The 26,685-nt window shown below is 27.4% G+C and overlaps 4 protein-coding genes across 4 annotated transcripts in view; 2 read left to right on the plus strand and 2 right to left on the minus strand.

Annotated features, from left to right (window-relative positions):
* Phum_PHUM114800 (RING finger protein, putative) overlaps nt 1-785 on the plus strand; it is a gene marked incomplete at both ends in the record, with an annotated part of 2,080 nt that extends 1,295 nt beyond the window's left edge. Inside the window, 3 exons of the mRNA XM_002424107.1 lie at nt 73-233; nt 333-448; nt 540-785. Coding sequence (XP_002424152.1) covers nt 73-233; nt 333-448; nt 540-785 — 523 coding nt within the window. The remainder of the gene's footprint in view (nt 1-72; nt 234-332; nt 449-539) is intronic.
* A 1,779-nt stretch (nt 786-2,564) lies between these two features.
* On the minus strand, nt 2,565-4,759 carry Phum_PHUM114810 (asparaginyl-tRNA synthetase, cytoplasmic, putative; the record flags this gene model as incomplete). Its single annotated transcript, XM_002424108.1, has 6 exons — nt 2,565-2,696; nt 2,784-3,297; nt 3,377-3,798; nt 3,890-4,047; nt 4,203-4,616; nt 4,741-4,759. The coding sequence occupies 6 exons, from the start codon at nt 4,757-4,759 to the stop codon at nt 2,565-2,567; spliced, it is 1,659 nt and encodes a 552-aa protein (XP_002424153.1).
* Nucleotides 4,760-5,956: 1,197 nt separating this feature from the next.
* Nucleotides 5,957-11,339, plus strand: Phum_PHUM114820 (uncharacterized protein; the record flags this gene model as incomplete). Its single annotated transcript, XM_002424109.1, has 4 exons — nt 5,957-6,135; nt 6,418-6,494; nt 6,616-7,937; nt 8,175-11,339. The coding sequence occupies 4 exons, from the start codon at nt 5,957-5,959 to the stop codon at nt 11,337-11,339; spliced, it is 4,743 nt and encodes a 1,580-aa protein (XP_002424154.1).
* A 6,522-nt stretch (nt 11,340-17,861) lies between these two features.
* Phum_PHUM114830 (uncharacterized protein) lies at nt 17,862-19,081 on the minus strand (the record flags this gene model as incomplete). Its single annotated transcript, XM_002424110.1, has 4 exons — nt 17,862-18,091; nt 18,178-18,427; nt 18,721-18,729; nt 19,064-19,081. The coding sequence occupies 4 exons, from the start codon at nt 19,079-19,081 to the stop codon at nt 17,862-17,864; spliced, it is 507 nt and encodes a 168-aa protein (XP_002424155.1).
* Between the last annotated feature and the right edge of the window lie 7,604 nt (nt 19,082-26,685).

Here is a 26,685-nt window from a genome sequence, read left to right on the forward strand (position 1 = left end):
AGCCAGTGTAAGTACACACATATACATATATTAATATGGAGATAAATTAAATAATAAATTTGTTTGTGACAGGTTTTTCTTGGGAAACCCTGCAGATTATGCATGGGGTAGAGAAGGTTTAGACACAATTGTTAGTCAGTTATTAAATCATATGGATGTTAGTGGTCCACCTCCTCTTAATGAAGAAAAAATAAAGGAAATCCCTGTCACTGAAATCGGTCAAGAACAAGTTGGTAAGTTTAAAATAAAAATATTTCTTTAGTTATTAGGATAACATAATAAAAAAAAAATTTATTTTAATTAAATTGCTTTTATTGTGTTTTTTTTTTTAGATAGTAAATTGCAGTGTTCAGTGTGCTGGGAAGATTTTAAGATTGGAGAATCCGTTCGTAAATTAGAATGTGAACATTTCTATCATGAATCGTGCATTGTACCTTGGTTAGAATTGGTAAGGAAAAAAATATTTCAAATTAAATCTCCTTACCCCCAACTTGAAATTTTTTTTTTTTACCAATAATTATTCATATATATATTTTCAGCACGGAACTTGTCCAATATGTCGTAAAAGTTTATTAAGCGACGAAGAAGCAGAAAAAAATTCTGCAAGTACAAGCAACAATAGTAGTACATCGAATTTAGCTGCAATGTTTCAAGCCGTTCGCCGTAGATCGTCAAATATTCATCCGGGAAATTCATCATCCGTAGCAAGCACATCAAATACGAATAATGCAAACGGACGGCAACCATCTTCTAGTGATTTTCAAATGGATTTGGAATATGATTAACTTTTTAGAAAAAAAACAAACAAACAAACGAAAATAATATTCTTTAAATTATTTTGTTTTTTTTTTAATTATTTTAAACCGATGTAGACTTATTTCTTAATTTTTTGCTCTTTAAAAAAAAAAAAAAAGAAAAAAAAGAAAAAAAAGAAAATTTTGAAAGGCTAGTTTTTTTTTTTTTTTTTTCTATCAAAAATAAATCATATTCCACTCCTTTGTTTTGTTTTTATTAAAAAAAAAAAAAATTATTTAATTTCATTTTATTCAAAAGGAATAAGCGAGCATTTGAAAAAAAAAAAAAAAAAAAAAAAAAAAAAATTTTCCCCCTTATTTAATTAAAGGCCCCCAGCATTTTTTTTTTTTTTTTTTTAATATTATTATTCTTCATTGTGATATTTTATCATTTGTTTTTTTTTTTTTTTTAAATATTAAGGACTGGAAAAAAATTAATAATAATTATAATAATGGTATGTTTTTTTTTTGCAATGAAATATCCACTCTCAAATAATAATTAATAAATTTATTAATCATCATGAGTACTAATAAATAATCCATCTTTGAGTAGTAATAAAAATGGATTCTTCTTATATTTTAACAATAAATGAATTTAGTGGTAAGATGATATTTAAATGTATAATAATAATAATAATAATAATAAAAATATATTAAATATTTAATGCACGAATTACCAAAAAATTAAATAAAAAAATTAGTTATTTAGATTTCCGTGGTGAAATTTTATTTATTTATAATTATTCCGATGCTGCTGATAATAATAATTAATTATATTTTCCAAATTATTATAAAAAAAAACGGGGAAAATTAAATAATATTAATTAAATGTTTTTTAGAATAATTAATTGCTGAAAAAAAAAAAAAAACTAAATGGTGTTTTATTATATAATAAAATTTATTAATATTATTAATTATTAAAAATTTATTTTTTTCCGGTAATATTATCATTATTCCATTTAGAAATTTTTTTATTTATGGACAAATATACCATCTTGCCACATTCATTTAAAAAAAAAAAAAAATTTTTAAATAATTAATAAGAGCAGAAACGCAAATGGTTTAAATTTAATAATAAAAAAAAATAGCTTATGTATGTGTATGTATAAATTTATTTAACATAAATTAATTTAAAATATTGTATTAATAATAAAATAAATAAATAATAATAATAAAGTTGATTTTATTAGACGTGTAATTTTAAAATTGGGAAAAATTTTTTTTGTTTTCCTCGTCCTTCTTTACAAAAAAAATTTTTTTCGATTTAATCAAATTTCTTTAAAATCGTTTAATTATTCGATAAAAAAAAAAAAAAAAAAAAAAAAAAAAGTTTATCGTCGAAAAGTCCAAGGTCTATTTTGATAATACGTAAAACGCTTTTATATTATTATTATTATTATTTCTTTTATTATAATTTTATTTCTTTGAAAAATCAATGATGAAAAAAAAAATTACAACGCCATTGTAAAAAATTCATTTTTTTTTTTTTTTTAATTTTAAATTATTTATTTAAAATTTTTTTTTTTGTCTAATTTAATCGAATTTTCTAGAACGTTTTTTTATCACCACGACGTTGTTGGAGCATGGCCAGAGCAATGTTTACTTTTGGCAACATCGGCAATAATTTTTTTTTTTATCATTTAAAATTATTATAATTTGTTTAAATAAGCTAAATATAAAGTTTTTATTTAAAAAAAAAAAAATTTATTTTTTCAAAATTATTTATTATTAAAGCATATACGGCAGAGTTTTTTAACAAAAATTTTATTTTTAAGGCCGACATCTTTCCAGAAACCTCGGATACAAGCAAACTTCTCGTATGTGGTATCTGTTGAGGAGCCAACACATGAATCTTTCCAATCCTAGACCGTAACCGCCGTGTGGACACGAACCATATTTTCTCTATAATAAATCAAGATAATAATATTAATATTTACTGTTTTTTGATTTTAAATAAATTTTTTTTTTATAAATAACGGGAACACGAACCTGATCGATGTACCAATAATACGGTTCAGGATTAATGTTATTACGAACGAAACCGTCGATTAATTCCTTTTCATCCCAAGAACGCATCGATCCACCAATTATTTCTCCTACTCCAGGAAGAAGTACGTCTACGGATTCAGTTAGGTTGGAATCTTCGGCGCATCTCGCCATGTAAAAGGATTTAATATTAACGGGAAAACGGCACAACATTATCGGTTCGTTTATTTGATCCGTCATTTTTCTTTCCGGCATTTCGGGTATGTCCTCTCCGAATTCGTAAAAACTTCCATCTTCCTTAGTTATATTGTTTTCTTTCAAGTATTTGATAGCGTCCGCGTAGTCCATTCGTTTGAACGGTTTTTTAGGCGGTTTAAAATCCGGATTTAATTCGTACACTAAATGCCCGTGTGAAGATTTCAATACTTTATCTACTACGTCCGTCAATAAATCTTCGACTCTGTTTAAAAATTCTTCGTAATCAATAAATGGACATTCGGCTTCCACGTGGGTGTACCTACGAACATAAACATTAACAACTCTTTTTTTTTTTGAAGAGGAGGAGGAGAGATAGAAAGAGAGATAAAGTTACTCACTCTGCCAAATGTCTTCGAGTCCTACTCTGTTCAGCTCTGTAACTTTGAGCTATGCAAAAAACATCACCCATGGATGCCAAACAAGTTTCGAGATACAATTGGGAGCTTTGAGTCAAGTAGGCTTCCTCACCGAAATAATTTAATTTAAAAAGTGTAGATCCACCTTCGACTTGAGTTTGCACCAAAGTAGGAGGGGTAACTTCATAATAACCACGTTCGGCATAGTGATCACGAAACGCTTGCATAACAACAGAACGCATTTTTAAAACTTTAGCTGTGTTTTCTCCTCTTATCATAATATGCCTATTGTCTAACTGAATATCAATATGCGCCTCTTCATTGAGAATGTTTTCTGCTCCACCCGGAGGTGCCAACCCAATCAATTTCCAATAATCTACGTGTAATTCATGACCACCGGGAGCCTGAAAAATACAAAACAAAAATTAAAAACAAGAACAATAATGTAAGTGAATTTTTGTTAAAATATATATATATTCATAAATGATTTCTTACAGTTTTTCCTTCTGGTAGTTTTTTTAAAGTTCCATACAATAAAACAGTAGATTCAGTAGACAAAATTAGAGCTTCATAAGATTGACATAAAAGGTCATTTAACACACACTGTAAAAAACCAGTTCCATCTCTCAGTGTAATAAAAATTAATGATTTTCCTATAATGAAAAAAATGGATTAAAAACAAAAATTTTATATTTTTAAATCTGATCAAAAAAATTTTCTTACTCTAAACAGAATTCAACAGTTTGATATGTAATTCAAGTGCAGTTTAAATATTACAATATCGCAAATGAAAAAAAATTTTGTTTACCTTGTCTTCTAAGTCTATGAACCCAACCATAAATCTTAACTCTTTTATCACGATACTCAGTGCTGTCTTTTATTCTAATTCTAATTGCAGGCGTAAGAGTTTTATCTTCTTCTAAAACAATTTTTTTGGCTTCCTCCAAATTTTTTACTCTTTTTTCAGCATTTTCAGCTTCTTTTTTATTTTTTTCTGCTTGTTTCATGTTTTCTCTGACCCATATTTTTTGAATTTTTTTTAACTGTGATTTAGCTGCAAGATCGTAAATAATTCCATCTCCTTTTCCATCAACATATATTTTTGGGAAAGGCTCTTTTCCAGCTTTCCTCATTGCTTGAAGAATTGATTTAAATGGTTTCTGCTCTGAACCATCACCAGTTTCGTCAGAACCTCTGGTTTCTGATGTGTAAATTTCGTCTGCTGTAGATAATTAATAAAAATTAATTTTAACATTTCTGATACATCACATATAAAGGATTTATTATACTAAAGTATAGTAACATAAAAAAATTTTTTAAAAATTATAATTAGTTAAATTACTAACCTGAAGTTAAATCTGTCATTATTACTTTATCTAGCTAGCCCCTGAAACATATGGAATAAAAAATTTTATGTAAAATTGATGAAAATGTTTAGTGATTGAAATATGAATCGTTTATTAATAAATTGGTGATGATCAATAAATTACTAAGCTTGCATCATTACCTGCAATACAGTTTTTAAAAAAAGTAATAAATAGAAAGTATCTTTCTGTGTAACCCTAAATTTACAGTAGGAAATAAATGAACAAAGAATGCGGCAGAAATTATTTGTCACATTTTTGTTTTAATTATAAGCCTACAAAGTATTTTTGTTTTAAAATACCTTAAGTATTTCAAGGCAATACTTCATGCCTAAAAAATTAGTGTTCTTTGAAACAATATCAAAACCTTTTATTGTAAATAATTTTTGATATAAAAAATAAAAAAATATCTTCAATCAAATAATGCAATATCTAATTTAACAGAATTACAAAATTTTTTTTAGTTGAATTCCTTATAAAATTTAATAGGTAGTTTCATTAAAATTACTTGGTGTCACGTTGAAAATAAAAAAAATACAACATTTACATTAACTATAAAAAAATAATTTAAAAGATTAAATTGATTCAAAAATAAATTTTAACTTACGTAAAAATAAAAAATTAAAGTAAATTCAAATGTGACACATTCCCCTAATAGAACAAATTATAAAACTACATGTACATAACCTAAAATCGTAAAAGATATACTAATACTGTTGTACCTGCAGTGTTGCCATATTTACTACTATTTAATGCATTTGTTCATTTTCTATTTACACGTTTTCATACAAGATAAAAATGTCGCGTCGTTCTGGTAAAAATTTTCATTAGCCTAACGCGAATTAATTATTTTTGTTTTTTAATGTTTGTAAGTAATATTTTAGTTAAATAATGCATTTAATGGTGAAATTATAAATCTTATTGTTTTTAATTATAATTTTTATGTTATAAATTTTTGTTTATTTACTTTCAAAACCGTTTTGTGTGAAAGTTTACATTTTGAAAATTCATTATTATTTGTATTAAGCTATTTTTCATCAATTTTGATATTATAATGAGAATATTAAGTTCTGTACAAAAATAGTTTTAATGACAACAGTGAAAGCTTTTTTTTTTTTTTTACTTAATTTTAAAATTTTCATTTTTATGTTATTACAGATATTTAACTTCAAATGAGTTCAAGAACCTTTTTGACAAAATGTGTGATCAAACAGAAGTATCTTATTTGGATGAAGATGTTGTTTGGGTTAAAATAGGGCCCATTTGGTGGCCAGGGGTAGTGAAGGATTTGGATAAAAATGAAGAAGGAAAAGAAATTTTGGCTGGTTTGAAAAAAAAACCAATTGCTGTAGTTAAATTTTTTCAAGAAGAAAATTAGTAAGTTTTTATTATACAATCTGTAAGTTACTTATTTGAATTGTCTTTTAATCAGTGGTAAATTTAAATATAAAGTTAACCTTTATAAAAATTTACTCTGGTTTGTGTTTTCTGTATATTAGTAATAAACTAATAATATTTAAAACAATTTGATAACTTCAACTTACTTTTAATATTTTAAATGATGTTATTTAAAATTTTTTTCGATAATGTTTAAATTTCAAAAAATTTTTTAGAAGAAAAAAAATAAACTGTAAATAATATGTTGTTTTCTTTTTTTAGTGAATTTGTTAAGAATTTGGACTGCATTTATCATTATAATTGCAGAAGAAAAGATGAATTTATAAGAAAAGGTTTAGGTAAGTTTATTATTTATTTTAAAAATAAACAATTAAAAGTTTTCATATTATAAATTTTATTTTTTATCATTATTTTAAACTTTGTTTTTAAAAACTTATTGAGAACTCAATGTTTTGCTAGGTAAATTTCGTTCTGGTGCACCTCATATGAAAAAATTTCCATCTGATGTCACTACAGCTGAAAGCCTTACAAAGGGAGATATTAACATAATAAACGATCCTAAATTTGTTCCTGAGAAGAAAGAAAGTTACAGTGAAATTTTTGGGAGTGGGAAAAAGAAAAATAAAAAAGATAACGAATTAAGTTCATGGTCAAGATCGAGAACTTCAATCGATGTTACTCCTTTTCGACCGATAACTCATCAGCGGTTTATTAATAAAGTTTTACATGGCCAAAGTGATCATAAATCGAAAACTCTAATTCAGTCGAGTGCAGCATCTGAAGATAATACCCCAGAGAATCCATATAAATGCCATATTTGTAAATTTGCAAGCTCTAGAGTTAATGTCATTGTTGCTCATCATCGTTTATATCACAGCAGTAAAAATTCAGTAAATTGGACAGATTCAGATAGTAAATTAATCAGAAAGAAACCTATATATAAATCCCGTAAAATTAAAAGCAAAAAATTGTTTGACACATCGAATGATGAGTTTACCGAAGAAGAAATCTCCGATAATAAAAAACCGTTTAAAAGTAAAAATGTTAAAGACAAAACAAAAACTCCGGAAAAAACAAAAGGTTCGACATCTCCTTCTAAAAGAAAAGTCAAGGATGATTCTACGACGGATGCACTTCATTCGAAAAAGCCAAGATTTACTGACGTACTTCTTGCAGATTGGAACGAAGATGAAGAAAACGATAAAAAAGATACAGAAAGTGATAAAAGCTTGCAAAATTCAGAATCGAATATTGAAAAATCTGACGAAACAAAGGAGGAAAAAAATGAAGATGCTTCTCCCTCTGCAGATTCTGCAGAATTAGGGGATACGTTATCGCCAGAAAAAAATCAGACTGAAAAAATGTCATGTTTTGATTTTGATGAAGAGGAAGATGGATTTATTGGAATGAGTAACGCTAACACTTATGGGAGAAAAATACCGCGGGTTATTCCCCTGAAAGATAAAACAGAGTTAGGAGTAGATTTGGAAATAGAGGAACTATTCAAAAAAAAAAATGAATCGGAATTGAATATGACGACAAGTACTGTTGATGAAGAAAGTAAGAGCGGCGAAAAAGATGATGACGATCCAGATTTTCTTGTTGACGATAAAAAAAAAAGTGAAAATGAAGAAAATCCGGTAAGCGTTGGTATTACAAAGCGAAGAAAAAGTAAAACTAAGCAAGAAAAAGAAGAAGCCAAAACGGTAGTAAATCCTGAAGATAGTTTAGCTTTGAGACGGGCTAGAAGGCCGGGAGCCAAAAAATCTTACTTGAATGAAGTAATTGAAAAAATAGACGACGAAAATGATAAAAACGATGTCGACGAAAAAAATAAAAATGATGTCGACGAAAAAGTAGAAAAGGTAGAAAAAGATGAAAAAGATGAAAAGGATGAAAAAGATGAAAAAGATGAAAAAGAAGAAAAAGACGAAAATACTACGGTTGTAAAAATTGATACGGTGAAAGTTGAAACAACAAGTTCTTCATCCCGAAGGAAACAAGATTTTAAAATTCAGACCATGGACAGTGAAAAGGAAGAAATGATTTATTCCGATATGACTAATAATGATCAAAAAATTAAAACTGGTAGTGGTGCAGAAAAAAAAAAAGAAAAATCGTCTAATTCTCGTCAAGGAAATTCGGACGACATATCGGATCAAATTGATACTCTACTAGAAGAGACAAAATTACCCAATCTTCCTACAATTTCAGATTCTTCTAATAAATCAGTTGAAAAACCTGAAGAAAACAATTCTGACCCTGCAAATTTTTCATTTGATTTTGCACAAAATGAACCAGGGGCAAAAAAAAATATTAAATCTAGTAAAGAAGTAAAGTCTATCAGTAGAATGTTTTCGGAGAGTATTCCTAACACCGAACTTAGTGCACAGGATGATTCGCAGAGCGACGCTCAATTGGATTCTACATTAGAAGAAACAACAAAAGATACGTTATCGTTTGAACCAATCAAAAATAAAACTGTTCAAATCGGAAACATAAAATTATCGCAAAGCGGCAATTTTGTATCCAAAAAAGGATCCATAGTTTTGAGTACCTTGCCTAAAACAACTGAATCTTCTGTAAAAGTAATGCCTGTTATAAGGCAAACTAGCACGTCCAAAGATTGCATTGTGTTACCTCATGGGAAAAAATTGGAGGTAAAAGATGATGATCAGTCATCGGATTTAGAAAGATCTCAAAGATTGAAAAATATAAAAACCCTCAAAGTTAAACCGGATTCGATTCCTCAGTCTTTACTTACCACCGGAAAACTAAAAGGTCAAACGATTATTCATCAGAAAAGTGGAAAATATGTTATAGTTACCCAACCGCCTCAATCAGGACGTCCGAGAATCACTCCAGGAAAAGTCCAGCCGGGAAGTAAAGTTGTTATTCTTACGAATCAGTTAGGTGAACAAAAAATTATAACTACCAGTGGATTACAGCAAAGTAAATTTAAAGTGGACGGTCAAAAAATCATAACAGCCTCCGACTCCGCTCTCGATAAAGATGCTATTTCTTCTGCGACTGTTGCGACTACACAGTCGCAAGCCCAGTCTATTATAAAAATGGTACCCGATGGAAAAGGTGGCATAATGAAACAGTTAACAATGTCTCCGAAAAAAGTTTTATTGGGCGGTACCAAAGTTTTAGTTTCAGGATCGGGATCTACTTTCTCTTCGAGTAACGTTCAAAAAATTGCGTTGTCCAGTGGTGGTGGTGGTAACAGAAGTGGAGGAGATTTTCGATTAATAGAAAATTATAAAGGAAGTGGGAAAACCGTTTTGATTCAAGGAAGCTCATCTTCCGGCTCCGGTGTGGTTTTAAAATCGTCTTCTGTTTTGCCTCGTCAGGTTACCAAGGTAATTCAAAATCCACAAGTTATACCTGGCTTGAAGAAAAAACCCAAGATATTGATGCGAGCGTCTTCGAGTCAGGGTGATTGCGTACTTCAATCTGCATCAAATGCAATCGAAGCTCCCACATATGTACTTAAACAAAAGGGAGCAGATGGAAAATTTTCCACGCCTAAAATTGTAAGAACTGAAATTGTAAATCAAGGGAAAGTGACTCCAACGACAAAAAAATTTTTCCTCTCCGGTCAAGGCTCAAGCAAAAAAGGAGAATCCTATATTATTACCACCAACGATGTACCGGGGAAAGTAATAAGAATGTGTCAAAAAGTAAAGGAGGTAGAGCCAACTCAAAAAATCGTACAGAAATCATCCGAGGTTTATACAATAGCTCCAAACAGTGTTCTTTTGCCTTCGCAAGATTCTTCAGAGACCGACGGTGCACAAATCGTTCAATTTCAAGAACATTCAGAGCAACCTGTTTTGCAAACTCAAGTCATTGCTATGCCGGGACCAGTTGGAGCTGATGGGAATCAGACTTACATGTTGGTGTCGGTGGATGAAAATGGTGTTGTTCAAGGCATGGACAATTCAGTTGTTACATACGATACCGCCGGACAGCAAGAGCCTTTATTCGTGAATCCGACATCTACAAATAACGTAATACTTTTAAATCCTCAAAGGAATGAAGATGTACCGCAGGTTTATTCGACTTCGAGTCAAGACATTTTAGCCGAAGCACTAGCAAATACTAACGTTCTCGAAGGAACCATGAGTAACGAAATGGATACCGTTGTACCTTCAATCTTATTACCACCTTCTATTCCCTCGTCTGTGGTACAAGAAACGTCAATAACGTTGCAAAAGCCAATCATGACTCCTTTGGAAATGCCGTCATCGGTCACACCCGATACCTCCGGTTTGGAACCTCCACCACTACCACCAACACCTACCGACGAAGATGTTTTAATGGAAGAAACTGAAATATCGGCAGCCTCCGGGACGACACAAGAACAGCTGATTCAAACTAACAAAAAGGGTAGTACTAATGTAGATTCCGAGGACACTATTCAAGCTTACATGGAATCTGAGGATTTGCAAGAAGTAAATGATAATAATTCCGAATCGACGTTTTCGAAAGAATTGGAAAATTCAAAAATTCTCGGCGAGGAGTTCGAAGAGGAAGACAAACCGGATGGAAATAAAACGGAAAAAAAGGACGGTGAATTTTATGAAACTGATCGTCAGCAAGGCGTGGAATCAGGAGAGTTAAAAGAAATTTCAAAAGAAGATTACATAATTGAAACTTCACAGGATGAACAAAACACCAGCAACTTTCAATCCATGCCTTTGCTCAATGACGAGCCGGACACGTCTGACGACGCACAAGGATCCGAACCCATCGGTGACCAACAGTTCGAAATGCAAAAATTAAAATTCGAATCAGAAAATTTGTCCTCCGTCGGAAGAGAGCAAGAACCGCCGTCGTCGACGAATAACGAAGTGAACAATTCAAAAAATCCCGTTTCCGATTTCGAACAACACGATTCGGAAATATTCAACACGGAAAGTTTCGATAGCGAAATAAAGAACAACAGCAAACAACCCGAAGACAAACTCTTCGAATCCCAGACAAACATAATCGGAGATGAAAAAGATAATCAATCGATGCCGATTATCGCGGATGAAAGCAACAACATCAACGCCGCCATCAACTACGATGTCGATCCCTCGTACACGGATGTCGTTTCGCAAAAGAGTTTTCAGGAAGAAACGGAAGTTACGTCGACGACGGACGAATACGCTAGCAAAGGGATCGCCAATTAATGAATCCCCACGTGGATGTGATGTGGGGGGATACATTAACTATATCGTGACGCTTGGAACGACGTCACGGATGATTTCTGCATGGATAACTGTAAATTTTCTTTTTTTATTGATAAGTACATGAGCACATTTAATTTTAATCAGTACATTTCGTAAAAGCGTTTACTTTGTTCTCACGCGCACGACGACACCACACCTTGAAATGCGTACAGGAACGGATGATTTTAATCATCATTATTATTATCATTATAGTTAGTTAGTTAATCGATCATCGGTAGCATCAATTTGCATCAATTTCAAAGGTTTTTATTTTTTTTATTTTTATTTTTTAATAATCGCATAAATTACAATAAGAAAAAAAAAAAAAAATCGCTCGCCCGCGAAGCAACGGCCTTTTTATCATTATCATGATTGTACTATTATTATTATTATCATTATTATTATTATTATTATTATTATTATTATTATTATTATTATTATTATTATAACTATTACTATCAACTTTATTACATAACGTTTAGAATAGAGACTAAAATTAAGGTCTTTTTTAATAATGAGTTCGTCAACGTTATTTTTCGGTGACTGACCAGTGTGTGTGCGTGCGTGTTTATGTGCATGCGTGTGCGTGCGTGTGTGTGGCATACATATATACATATATATATTTATAATAAGAAACTTGGAACCATTTTTTTTTTTTTAAATTTGTAACATAATCGTACAAATCAATAATAAAAATCGATAATAGATTGATTGCATCCCGAAAAATTAATCCCGATTTTTTTTTTAACTAAGTAATTTTAAATTGAAGGAGGAATAATAATAATAATAATAATAATAATAATAATAATAATAATAATATTTTAAATTTTATTTTCGTAGTTAACGTTTAAAACAAGAAAAAATTTATCTCGTTTTTTTTTTTTTTGACAGCGTAATTATTACCTAATTTTTTTTATTTTTTATTTTATAAGCGTATACGCAACAACGCACGTAAACAAACAAACAAACAAACAGAGAGACAGATGGGAGAAAAAAAAAAAAACAAGAATTTACGTGTACGCAAATAGTTTTGACCCTTTGTCACGTAATCACGTGTCATAAACATTTAAATTTCGAGACCCGGAATAATAATAATATTTTTTAAAAAAATATTTAAATTCCGCCATTTATTTTATTATTATTATTATTACTATTATTATTACTATCGGGAAAAATAATAATTTAAATTACTTTTTTTTTTTTTTTTTTCAAACAAACGAGTGGAGGGAAAAATAACAACAAACAATTTTATTTTAAATGAAACTAAAAAAAAAAAAATTTTATTATTATTATTATTTATATACATATATATATTTATATATCTAAGATTAGAGATTTATTATTATTATTATTGATTAAAGTATAAGTAATAATAATAATAATAATAATAATAATTTTATAAAAACTATGAAATGAGATAATAAAGGAAAAATTATATGCTTGTTTTATAATTAGAAATTTAAAAAAAAAAAAAATATTTGTTTTAGTACCTTTGTAGAGTTATATTTATCATAAATATAAAAAAAAAAAAATAATAATAATAGTAATATTAATAATAATAATAATAATTTTTTATTATAAATAAATAAATAAATTTTGCACGGTATTACGTCGCCATATTGAAAAATTTTCAAATCGAAAAAAAAAAAAAATTGATTTATATTATATATCTCTTTCTCTCTCTCTCTCTCTTTCATTTTACTCTCTCACTCTCTCTCACTCTTTTTATATAACTTTTTTCCATTGCCGTTTAATTTTTAAAAACAAATAGGGAGAGGAAGACGGGGCAGCAGAAAAAAAAATTGAAAAGATCAGGTTTTAGGTTCAAAAAAAAAAGAAAAAAATTATTTCGTAACTTGTTATTCGATAAAAAGATGATTTGAGTTTTACTATTATTATTATTATTATTTAAAATAATAATAATTTTGGTAAAATAATAATAATAATAATAATAATAATCATTTTTTTTGTACTTTTTTATAATCTCATCATCAAAATGTGGGTATATTAAAATTTATAAAAATAAATTTTTTTTTTTGAATAAAAAAAAAAAAAAAAAATTTTTTTTATTGATTTCCTTTTGGAATTTTTTTTTATTACGTTCGTACGTAAATAAACTCGGATGGAACATTCTAGAATAATAAATTTACAACTTCTCCTCATATCTATCTATCCATCTCTCTCTCTCTTTTCAATAATTCTCTACCGTCTTGCGTGTATATACACATAAAACTCTTTACAATCCCAACCTCATTCAATTACATAATAATAATAATAATAATATTTATGAAGTATATTGCGCAATAATATGTTAGTGACCACACATGCTCGTCGTCTGCTACGTTATGCATCATTCATCGTTTAAGATGAAGAAGAAAAAAAATTTTTTTTATTGTTATGAAACGTTCAAAAAAAAATTTTTTTTTCTCTCTCTTTTCCAAAATCTTAAACGCACGTCACAAAAAATTATTATTATTATTATTATTTTTAATCTTAAAATTATTCATCGTAATATGTTACGAAATCCCTCCCTCTCTCCCCTCCTCCTAATCACCCCTTCGTAGGAAAAAAACCGAGAAAAAAAAAGGAAAATGGAAAAATTTTCAAAATCGTTTCTTAACATTTATTATAGGTTTAATACCAAAACCGTTTATGTCCGAAAAAAACTACGTACGAACGTTATATAATTTACAGGTAGCTAAATAGATGTTATATCACATAACAATTTTCTTACCCCACCGATGATGATGATGATGATGATGATAATGATAATGATAATAATAATAATAATAATAATAATAATAATAATAATAATAATAATAATAATAATAATAATAATAATGATAATAATAATAATAATACAACCGAAACAAAAAAAAAAATAAAAAAATTCCATCTCCGTCCACGATTTTTTTTTTTTTTAAAAAAAAATTTTTTATTTTTTTTTCGTTTCGGTTGTATTATTATTATTATTATTATCATTATCATTATTATTATTATTATTATTCGTACGTTTTATTAATAATTAATTAAACGCGTTATTATTATTATTATTTTTACGTAAAACTCGTTACAAAAAAAAAAAGGGTCAAAAGGAAATGACCCGACATCATCAAATCGTACGTGAATTTATTAATTATTATTATTATTATTATTATTATTATTATTATTATTATTATTATTTATTCGGTTGTCGTTTGTCTCTCATTTAAATTTATTTACCCGTAATAAAAATGTATTAAATGCCAATCAATGTCTCGTTAAACGTAATAATAATAATAATGATAATCGATAAGGATAACGAAAAAATAAAAAATTTTTTGTAATTGCGCGCGTTTTTTTTTTAAAATTTTATTACGGGTGTTATTTACTTATTACTTTTAACCGAAGGGTAATAAATAAATAAATATATGTGGAATATTTAAATAATAAATTATTACGTAATAATTTTTTTTTTTTGGATGAAGATGAATCAAAAAATTTTTTTTTGTCGGGTAATAAAAAGACGATAAATTATTATATATTTACATGCATGCATATGTATGAGGATTCAAATGTTGCAAACATTTGAAAAAAAAAAAAAATTTTGTAATGATTATGTTGGATAACATATTTTTTAGTTTCAAATAATAATAATAATAAAAAACGCGTTCGAACGCGTTGTTGTAAACGTTTACAAAAAAAAAAATTACGTAATAAAAACTTTAATAATAATAATAATAATTATGTTATGAAAAAAAAAAGATGGATGATTAACGAACGTGGCAGGAGAGGAACGTGTAGTAGCAGTAGTGAATAATAATAATAATAATCCGTTTCGACACGATAAATAAATTGTTGTATGAAATTTTTATTTTTTTTTTATTAAAAAAATAAAATTTTTAATTTTTTTGTTGTTTCATAACAAAAACAAAAACAACAACAACAACAACCGACAACCAACAACAACACGATATACAATTTCGTGTTAAATGATTTGAATCACGTTTTCTTTTTTCCGGAGGGGTAGGAGAGAAGAGGAGGAGGTGGGAGGTGTAAGGGGAGGAGGGAAGATGGGGAAAGGAAGATTTTGTAAATGATGTTGCATAAATGGTTCAATTGTTGATTGTGGCATGAGTTTTGTTGGCACGAGTGTGTGTGTGTGAGTGAGAGAGAGAGAATGTGTGTGTGAGAGAGAGAGAGAGAGAGAGAGAGATAATGTTTACAAGTGCCAGTAGCAGAAATTACAAACAAATTTTTTTTTTTAAACGTGACTTGATGCAACCAAAACACGCACACGAAAACCCGCGTTTGAACCCGCGGTTTGACCCCACCGGACAAGTTGCGTGTGCGTGTGTGCGTGCGTGTACGCATCTCTTCGTATTTCGAAAATTAATTTTTTTTCTTTCCAACGCGCTCTCCTTCTCATCAAATCGTAAAATTACTTTTTTTTTTTAATCAATGTCAGTCAAACGCCCTGAGGAACGTGTATACAAACGAGTCGTGTCATTTTGGATAATTTCCTTTTTTTTTTTTTAAATTTATTTTTCTCTTTCCTTAATAATAATAATAATAATAATAATAATAATAATAATAATAATAATAATAATAATAAATTAAAAATTGATGTGAGTTTACGTAAATAAAAAAAAAAATTTTCAAGAGATTTAAATGCGACAACGACAACGACAAACGCTCAAAGCGAAATTTTTGTTTCACGGTTAAATTAATGTAATAAATTTTAAATAAAAAAAAAAATTCAGGCACGCCTTAAATTATTATTATTATTATTACTATTACTTCGTGTGCCTTAAATGTAATTTTAAATAATAATTTTCTTAACCACAAACAAACGAATGATGCGTGGATTTTTATTATTATTAATTAAATATTAATAATAATAATAATAATTTTAGTCACGTGTTTGTAAATTTATCATTTCGTAAGATAAACGAATTTAATTTTTTTTTTTTTCGTGTTCCAGTCGATTAATTTACACGATTTACTGGAAAATTTATTATTATTATTATTATATTACCTTCTTGATTATTTTCTTATCGTTTTATTACCACCACGTGTTCTTCTTCCACGTATTTAAATTAATTTTTTTTTTTTTTAATTTTGCAAAAAAAAAAAAAAGTGAAAGCTTGTAAAGTGTTTTTTGCTTTTTTTCGTTTTCATAACTTTTACGTTAATTTTTTTTTTTTTTTTGGCAGATATTTTATTTTCATAACCCACGAACACGTAATCAAAAAAAAAAAAATTTCTTTTTTTTTTTTGGCATTATTAAGAAAAAAATAATTTTTAAGTAAAAAAAAAAAAAAATGAAAACTTTCTCTCTCTCTCTCGGTCGTTACGTAAATAATTTTTTTTTTATGAGTGAAACTAATAAAATTTTTCTTCTTCTGACACGTGATACTTTAATTTTGTTTCTTTTTTTTTGGAGAGAGAGAAATTTTGTTTTTTTTTGTACGAAAGGGTTGAGGGTTTGGGTTGAGGGTTGAGGGGGGTTGAGAAGGATTCGTTGAATATAATAAAAAAAAATAAAAAAATTTTTTTTTTTTTTTTTGATTTTTATACGGTGGCACTCGTATTGTATTTTGTGATTTTTTTGTTGTGTGTTTGTCTTTTTTATATATATATAAATTTTACATTTTTTTTTTGTTAGTTTTTCACTTTTTTTTTTTTTATATAGATTTTAACATTTTGAATCACTCGTAAAATATAAAAACAAATTAGATATTTACAATCGATTCCAAATTTCGTTAAGTTTAACAATTTGAACAAACAAAACCAAACACGAATTTTGCCGAACAAATTGTAAAAACTTTTACAAATCTCGCTTTTTTTTAAAAAAAAAAAAACCATTTAAAACAATCCATCGTCAATATTAAACCTTTCCAAATAAAAAAAAAAAAAAATTAAACATTACATTATAAAAAAATAATAATAATAATTTTTGTCGTAAACGTAAATCGAATACCAATAAACAATTGCTAATTTTTGTCGACTCCTTTTAATAGCAAACGCCGTAAGAAAACAAACAAACGATTTGACATCCTTTCCGATTGTTTTGGTTGTTGTTGTTGTTGTTACATGACGAAAGGAAACATTTTTTTTTTCGTTTTCCGCAACGTGAATGTTTGTTTTTGTTGCTTGTTGTTATTTTTTTTCTTATGTTTTCTCTAACGGCGACACTTTAACATGGTTTGTTTTTGTTTTCCATATAAATAATTGATTATCCCTTTGTCGAATGTTGTTATTGATGTCATCATCATTATCATTTCGATCTAATTAATAAATTTTTCTTTTTTTTTTTTCTTTCAGACAAAGGTAGAATGATTTAAAATGTACGGAGCAGTAATAAATAAAATGGTATGAGAGTTGAAAGTGAATTGAAAAAAAAAATGATTCAAGTGAAAGCAGGATCAACGGAAAAAGAAAAAGGAAAGAGAGAGGAGATCTTTCGAGAGATAGGTTGAAAGAAGAATTTTTGAAAAGATTTTAGTAAGGAGCTCCGTAGGAACCGGATGGAGCTCTTGGTGCTCCGTATGAGGATGATGGATAACCACCGCCCGAAGCATAGGACTGTTGGCTGTATTGAGCTACTTGGATGGCTTGTTGGACTCCTTCGAGATCTAAGCCTACAACACGTCCAGAGGAGTAAGATGGTACACCGTAGCTGGATGATGGAACGCCATAGGAGGAAGATAATCCACCGTGAGAGTGTCCACCTAATGTTATTATTATTATTATTATTAATTTCCGACTTCGATTTCTCTAATTTTTTTTTTTTTTTTTTTTTTTTTTTTTAACTTACCGCCGGAGGAAGCTTCGTCTCTCAAAAGAACTTGTTTGACTTGTTCCAAAAGAGCATAATCAACATTTAGACCTTCGCTGGTTTGTGGTCCTGGAGCGACTTGGTGGTAAGCACCGCCTCCAGATAATCCTCCGAAACCTCCGCTGAAGCCTCCGCTAAATCCTCCTCCAAATCCGCCAGATGGTCGGTTGTAACTGTAACCGCTTGGTGGTTCGGCGATGGCGCAGCCAAACAAAGCTACTACCAGACACTGAAATTAAAAGAAAAAAAAATTATTATTATTATTATCCGTCAACTTCCGGTTTTCTTTTTTTTTTTTTTAAATTATCGATTTTTATTGTCACGTAAGACCTCGATTCATATTAATTAAAAAAAAAATTTCTATTCGTCGTAAATATTCGTCGCGTTTTTTCTTTTCGATTTCGATTTCGAGATTTCGATTGTACGAGAATAAAATATTTATTTACACACGACTGACGTTATTTATAAAAAAAAAAAAAGCTTTCTGCTTCCGTTTGTTTTTAAACAAAAACCAGAAACTACGTTTTTAAGCTAAAAAAAAAAAAAATATCCAAAAAGCTGTTAATCCGTGAGTGATACAAAAAAACTTTTCGAATTTTTTTTTTCTGTCTCCCATCGAATTTTCACGCGATGGAAAAATACGACGATAATAATAATAATAATATCTTCACTCTATCCGATAAGTTAGCGCGGTAAGTTACCTTTTTTTTTAATCTAAGCCACTTTTTTTTTTTTTATAAAAAAATTTTTAAAAATAACAAAAAAAAAATTTTAAAAAAATTTAAAAAATTTTAAAAAAAAATTTTCCCGCGTTTTTTTTTTCCCCGTTGGAAAAATTGAAAATTTTTTTTTTTTTTTGTCTTACCAATGCTGCGGTCCTCATGATGGTAAAACTATAGTTAAGACAAACAAACACTGACTGATGATTATACCATCGGATTCCAATGCTTATATACTAGGTCCGATGTTTATTCCCTTTCTCAGTGGTCAATTTCATCAAGTTACACACGAGACAAGTATTTGGTTCTTTCTTTCACTTCGTCTGTGGGGGGCACATAAATAATTTTTTTTTTTTTTTTCCGTGTTTAGATTATACACACTCGATTCATTATTATTACTTTTTTTTTTTATTTCGATGTTACGGGTATCATTATTATCATCATCATCATCATGTTTTTAATTGGTTTTTTTTTTTTTTTCTCCATATAACTTTTTTCCTTCTTTTCTCCTCTTCCTCCTCCTCCTCCTTCTTCTTCATCTCGTCCTTATTTTCTATTTCACTTCTTTTTTCGGGTAATCCGTTCTCACGTACTTTTTTTTCATTCTTTCTTTTTCTTTTTAATTCTTTACAATTTAATTATCGCCGCCGGGGTTAATATCAATGATTAATGCATTAATACTAGATTTCAATTTGGGAAAAAAAAACGGACGCTATTTTTTCAAAAAAATCTTCATTTTTATTATTTTAACTTCCGGTTTATTTTTTTTTAATCCACCGTGGAAATCTTTGACATAACGATTTTTCAATTTCATTCTTTTTTTTTTTAAATAATAATAATAATAATAAATGAAAACAAAAAAAAATTCAGGGGCGTTTTATTAAAAAAAAAAAAAAAAAAAAAACGTGAAAATTCGAAAACTTATTAGCACATGTAAAAAAAAAAAAAAATGAGTATGAGCAAATTTTTTTTTTTTTTTTTGCTTTCGTTCAGGTTTTTAGGTAACAACAAAATGACCTAGTAAAGATGCTAAATTAATTACAAAATGAAAGTGTTAAATAAATAAATAAATAAATAAAAGTTTAGAAAAAAAATTATTTCATTGTCGTCGTAATTTTTCTTTTTCTTTTTTTTTTTCTTTTGGCTTTTCCTCACGACGAAATGAAATTTTCCTTCAATTTATTACTTAATTAATTAATTAATTAACATATATTATAATTAAATAGAAAAAAATATCATTATTATCATTATTATTATTATTAATAACTTTTTCGTATTTTATTTCTCACGCATAATTCTATTGTATTCTCATTATTTTTTCTTCGAATTAATAAATAAATTAATTATTTAATGTAATCTTTATGTTTTTATCAAAATAATAATAATAATATGTATACGTAAGGCTAAATAAAAAAAATGGCCCCGTTTCTCAAACGGAAGGGGCGGGGGGAAAGGGGAGGGAAGGGAGAGAAAATTTTTTTTTATTATTTTCATTTACTTTTTATTATTTTTTTATGAAAAAAAAAATTTACTTGCAATTATTATTATTATTTTTCTATTTTTTTACTACTCACGCGGGTTTGATTTATGTTTTTTTTTTTAAGTTTATTAAACCTGATAATTTTATTTTTTCTAGAAAAAAAAAGAGAGAGAGAGAGAGAAAGAGAGAGAGAGAGAGATTTACCGCTATTTTATTCTCACGGATTAACAATTTTTTTTTGCTTTTACGCTCTCCATAAAAAAAAAAAAATTTTTTTTTAGTATGGAAAATATTGAAATTTTCAAGTCGTAAAATTTTATTTTAAATTTACATATTACACGACGTTTAATTTTTTTTTTTTATTCGTTTGTTTGTTTGTTTGTCATCGTTTGTACGTTTGTCTTTTTAATTTTTTTTAAAACGTGATTGCGATTATTGTATAAGTCTCAGATTTATATTTTTAGTAAATGAATATTTTTCGACGATTATTTTAAAAGGGTAATAAAAAATTTTTATTACTCAAACTACTTCCCCCCCTCCCCCCTTGTAAATAATAATAATATTATTATTTTATTAAATTTTTAAGTAACGAATGGAAAAAAAAAGTATAAAAAAATTGGTTGTTGTCTCTTTCTAAACTTTGAGCGTAAATAAAAAAATTTTATATAAAACTAGTTTCCTTTTGAAAATGAAGTAATACCGGTATTAAAATAAATAAATAATTAACAACAAACAAACAAGCAAGGGAACAAACAAATTGTATAATCGACAAATCAAACTAGAAAAAAAAAAAGAAGCCACCGCAATTTAATTTTTTTTTTTTGTCGTTTAAACGAAAGGAACGAAATGAATGAAAAATAAAAATGGCTTCCATATTCCAAAAATAAAAAAAAAAATTATTTTTAAATTACTTTCTATTTGCAAAAAAAAAAGAGTAAGTAATAAATTTTATTTTTTATTACTTTTTTTTCCCTTACAGTAATTTTTAATGCATAAAATTATTAAAAATGGCGTGCGAAGTAATTTTTTTTTTATTAATTTTACTTTTTTTTTTATAGTCGTCGAGGAAAAGGAAGAATTAAAGAATACGCTGCAGGGCTCATGGAGGAAGGAGGAGGAGGAGGAGGGGGAACGAGGAAAAGGTCAATCGTTCAATAAAGGTATGTCAAAAGGTGAAACGAAATTTTTTTAAATGATGCACAACAGGAAATGAAAAAAGTAAAAAGTTTTACGTAAAAAATTTTTATAATAAAATGTATGGGTGTATGCATTTTGCGCACTTTTTAATTATTCAACGATTATTTAAAGCCGACGTGGTTGTAGATTAAATTATTGATTGGATCGAACGCGTACGAAGGAAACATTTTATATAAATAAATAATAAATAAAATAATTTTAATATGTTTTACGGGGAGGAGGAGGAGGAGGAGGTGGGGGGGCTGAAAGGGAAGGGAAAAAACATTTTGACCTTTAAAAAAAAAAAAAATTACCATCCCCGGCGGAACAAAGGTCTGACTTTCTCCATGATGTTTTTTTTTTTTTTTTATTTATTTGTGCCGCAAAAAAAATTATCATTAACGCAGGTCTTGGATTTATAATTTTATGACGTCATCAAAATCGATATCCCCCCCCCAAAAAAAAAAAAACATTTTAAATATCGACATTTAAATAAATTTTTTTTTATTTTTTTTAATTTTTTCATCGTACAATTTAGGTCAATAATAATGGGTGTGACACTCATTAAAAAGAGGGGATGATGATGATGATAATGATGATGATGTTAATAAAAAATTATGTACATAAAAAAAAAAAAGAATTTAAATAAAAAAAGAAAAATTTTTGGGAAATTATCCAAAATTTTCTTTTTTTTTCTTTCTTTTCAATAATTCACTTCACGATTTAGGAAAAAATAATAATGATAATAATGATAAAGTTAAACAATGAATAAGTTAAACAATGCTTGAAACAATGATAACCGTTTTTTTTTGGGGGGGCATGAAAAAAAAAACGACGAAATTCAACGAACCGTTAAAAAAAAATCGTTCGTAACAAATATGGCGGAGTCAAAAAAAAAAAAAAACGTATAATAATTTTATAAAATTCATTATGTGGGAAAGCAAAAACGAAACACGGCGTCGGCCATTTTTTTTTTTTTTCGTGAGAAAACTAAAATAATAATAATAATAATAATTTTTTTTTAATTAAAAAATTGATAATTGTACGAGATGAGTTTTTAGTTTTTTTTTTTTTTTCTTCGTGAGCAAAAAAAATTTAAAATAAAAATAAAATAAAAACCGGAAACGGAAACGATTCAACCGGAGATTATTCTTTCGGTAATTTTATACTCATGAGAATTAATAATAATAACAATAATAATAGGAATCGATGAATATGTAGTCACTAGGTTAACATTTTACCACTTCCATTTTTTTTTTTTTTTTTAATTTTCTTTCCACGGTTTTTACTGTTATCATCATCATTATTAATACGTGCTTTTTAAAATAATAATAATAATAATAATAATATTCATTCGTTGTGATATTTTCTTTCCATATTAAAACAAATTATTTATTTTTTCTTTTTCTATGATTTGCATTTTCTTTTTTTAAAAAAAAAAATGGAAAATTTGCTTTCTCCTCCCATAAATATAATTTTTTTCTTTTTTTGTCTGACGTTTAATAATTATTATTATTATTAATATTAAATTGGGGATCGTAAAAATAAATAAATAAGTAATAATAATAATAATAATAATAATTACTACTGAGGAATTAATAATAATAATTTTAATTTTAAAAAAATATGTTTAATATCCGGTTCGATTTATTTATTAAACAATGTTTGTTTATAATTTTTTTAATAAAACAAACATAATAAAACATAACGGATCTAAAAATAATTTTTTATTAATTTATTTATTTATTATTGATAAGAGTAGAAGTCCTTATCAAAACGAGAAATTTTACATTGATACGACTCGTAATTTAATTACAAAAAAAAAAAATCGTGTGAAACTTTCACTTGAACAATTTTCATCACCTCGTATAATTTTTTTTTTTTTATTTATTTAAATAATAATAATAATAATAACCATGATGATGATGATAATACTCTTTATCGATGATTTTGATTGCGACGAAAACATTAACGCGTCGATTAATTATTATTATTATTATTTTTTAATTATTTAATTATAAAAACCCCCCCCATTCGTCCATTTTTTTTTTCTACTTTTCAATGCTGTTATTATTAACAATCGTAGAGTAAAATTGATATCGTAAGACAACAACAACAACAACCATTCCGACTTTCTCTTTACGTGTGTGTGTGTGTGTGTGCGCGTGTGTGTTTGTGCGCAACCGTTCGTTTGTACGTACGTTTATATATTTTTTAAAAAAAATTAATTTAGCGGAAGCTGCGTAGATTCACTTTCAAACACATATGAAGAATAAGAATTTCTTTTTTTTATGTCTAGGTTATTTCCGGTCATCTTTAGGTAAAGGAGGACTTAACTAAACTCGTTCGAAAATAATAATAATTATGATAATACTGATGATGAATTTATAAAAAAATTTTTTTGATTCGTTTGCCCGAACGTCTTTTTTTTTTCATTGCATTTGATTTATTATTTAAAGAGTCATTTACCTTGCGCATGTTTAATATTGATAATAAATAATACCTTGCACAATAATAATAATAATAAGCCAATGATATAAATAAAAAGACGCGAGTTTAATTATTTAAAAAATAAATCGGGGGGAGGGAGGGAGAGGAGGGGGAAACGTGAAATGTATTCGATCTAAATTCGTTTGAAAAAGAAAAAAAAAAAACAAATGCCAAAAATGTTTTTTTTTTTTTTTTGGCAAATATTTTATGGTTTTTTTTTTTTTTATGTGTCATTTATTGATATTATTATTATTATTATTATTAATTTTTTGACAGGTTTGAACGTCGTGAATGCCCAAGCATAGCAAGAACGGGAGTGAAACCATAATAATGATAACGAAATAAGCCATCGATAGCCGCCGCAATGATACGAATTTTTGGGGAGAGGGGGGAGCTCTAAAAGGAGGAAAGGGAATTTTCAAACAGGTAAGTAAAGATTTTTTTGTCAATGTCAATTTTTTAAATAATGGATTGATTGATTGATCGAGTGGAGAAGAATCCGGAATTTTTTTTTTATCGATACCGCGTTTGAATTTATTTTGTTTAAACAATTTGTCAAAACGAATTTGAGGGTTTAATTTGTTAAAGGAATTCTATTTATATTTGACGCTATAAAAGGTCTTGTAACAAAAAAAAAAAGTAAACGAACGAATCGATATTCAGCAATCAATTTTTTCTCAATACTTTCTTTCAACTTTTTTTTTTTTCTCTTCGTACATTTTCATATCTGAATGTAAAATTCGCGTGACGGGTTAACTAGTTTTGACATTTAATTTCTCTTATAATTTCAAACAAAAAAAAGAAAAAAAAATCTGCACTCATAATAGCAAAAGGGTCAAAAAATGAAAGAAAGAAAGTTTAAAAGGCAAAAATTATAGAAAAAGTTGTAAAAAATTAATCGTAATCCGTTGACTTTATAATTTTATCATCGTTATCATCATCATCAATATTATTATTATTATTATTATTATTTAAAAAAAATCAATCTGGAAATTTTTAAAAAATATGAAAAACTCACGTTGTCGATGATAAAATAAATTTAACACGTAGGCCTCCAAAAAAAAACACATAAAAACGTGATTACGTGAAAAATAAAATGATGCCAAGGTGAAAGGTCAAACTGTGTGAACTCTGTATTCAGGGTGAAAAAAAAAAAAAAAATTGACCGTAAGTGGTTGTTGAAAATGAAAAAAGAGAGAGAGAGAGAAAATGCAAAGAAGAATCGTTGAAATTTGTTAAAAATCATTTCCAGGATTTTTTCATTTATTAAAAAAAAAATTTTCTTTTAATTCGTTCAATCCGCCCCCTCTTTTAAAAAGTTCTTTTATTTTTTCCAAGTGGCAATAGAAAATAATAATAATAATAAGGAGATGAAAACCTTGACATTTTATGCTTTTAATTAAAAAAAAAAAGTCAAAAACCTAAAAATTTATTTACAAACACTTACATGCAAATCTATTAAATTACAACCACAAAAAATTATTTATTTATTTATTTATTTATTTACCATGACCAAAATGAACAAACGTTTGTGTTTTTCAAAATGGCGTTCAATTTATTTTGCATTTAAAAAAAAAAAAAACAATTTACGAATCTCTCCCGGTACTTTACGTTACATTCAATAAAAAAAAAATTTCATAATTTTTAAAATTTTGGAGAGTATAAAAAAATCCCCCCGGGTGATTTCCTTTTTTTTTTTTTTTTTATTATTCCCATTTAAATATAACGCATCGTATAAATAATATTATTATTATTATTATTTTGAAACTTATAAATAAAAAAATCATGATTTCATTACGCAAAACCGGTTAATATGGAATATAAGAAAAACTAAAATTTAATCCTTAGAAAAAAATTATCGACGTCAAATGTGGGTCATTCACGATATTAGAATAGTAGTTTAATAATAATAATAATAATAATAATAATAATAATAATAAGAGAACAATCTAGAAATGTGGGAATCGGAAAATTAGATATATATTCGCTCTTTTTCACCTTTTTTTTTTTTTCTAACATGATTTAAATCGAGTGTGAAAATTATTATATTAAAAACCGGTGATAAAAAATACCCGATGAGTAGTAGTATGTCAAGGCGAGGTATGTTTCATAAAAAAATAAGAGGAGTGGGTGGGTGTGTGAAAAAATCAAAAAAAACCCCTCACGGGTTGTTATAATTACTTTTTTTTTTTTTTGATTTATTATAAATAATTGACAAACAAACAAAACAAAAAAAAAATTTTTATTTTAAAAAGAATTATTTAGGGGGAAGGGGAGGAGGAGGGAGAAGGGGGAGATTGCAATTTAGTGATGCATTCATTATGAATGAGTTGAGAGAAAGTAAACATAAATTGTAAAATGAAAAAACTAATGCACCGTAATAAAATTGTGTAAATAACAAAAGTTTTTAAAAATGGTTTTCGTTTGTTTAAACAAATTTTAAGGTACGAGCAGAAGACAAAAATTGCATACGATGTTTTAGTAAATTATCGTATACTCGTTGATATTCGGGAGGGGGGGTTGGGGAGTTATCAACGGTGGAAACGAGTGATAAGAAACCGAAAAAAAATTTTTTTTTGCAATAACAAAACCTCAACCTTTTAAGAATCAAAATTTTCCCTT

The sequence above is a fragment of the Pediculus humanus genome, genomic scaffold, assembly GCF_000006295.1.
Source record: "Pediculus humanus corporis 1103172107460 genomic scaffold, whole genome shotgun sequence".
NCBI lineage: Eukaryota > Metazoa > Arthropoda > Insecta > Psocodea > Pediculidae > Pediculus > Pediculus humanus.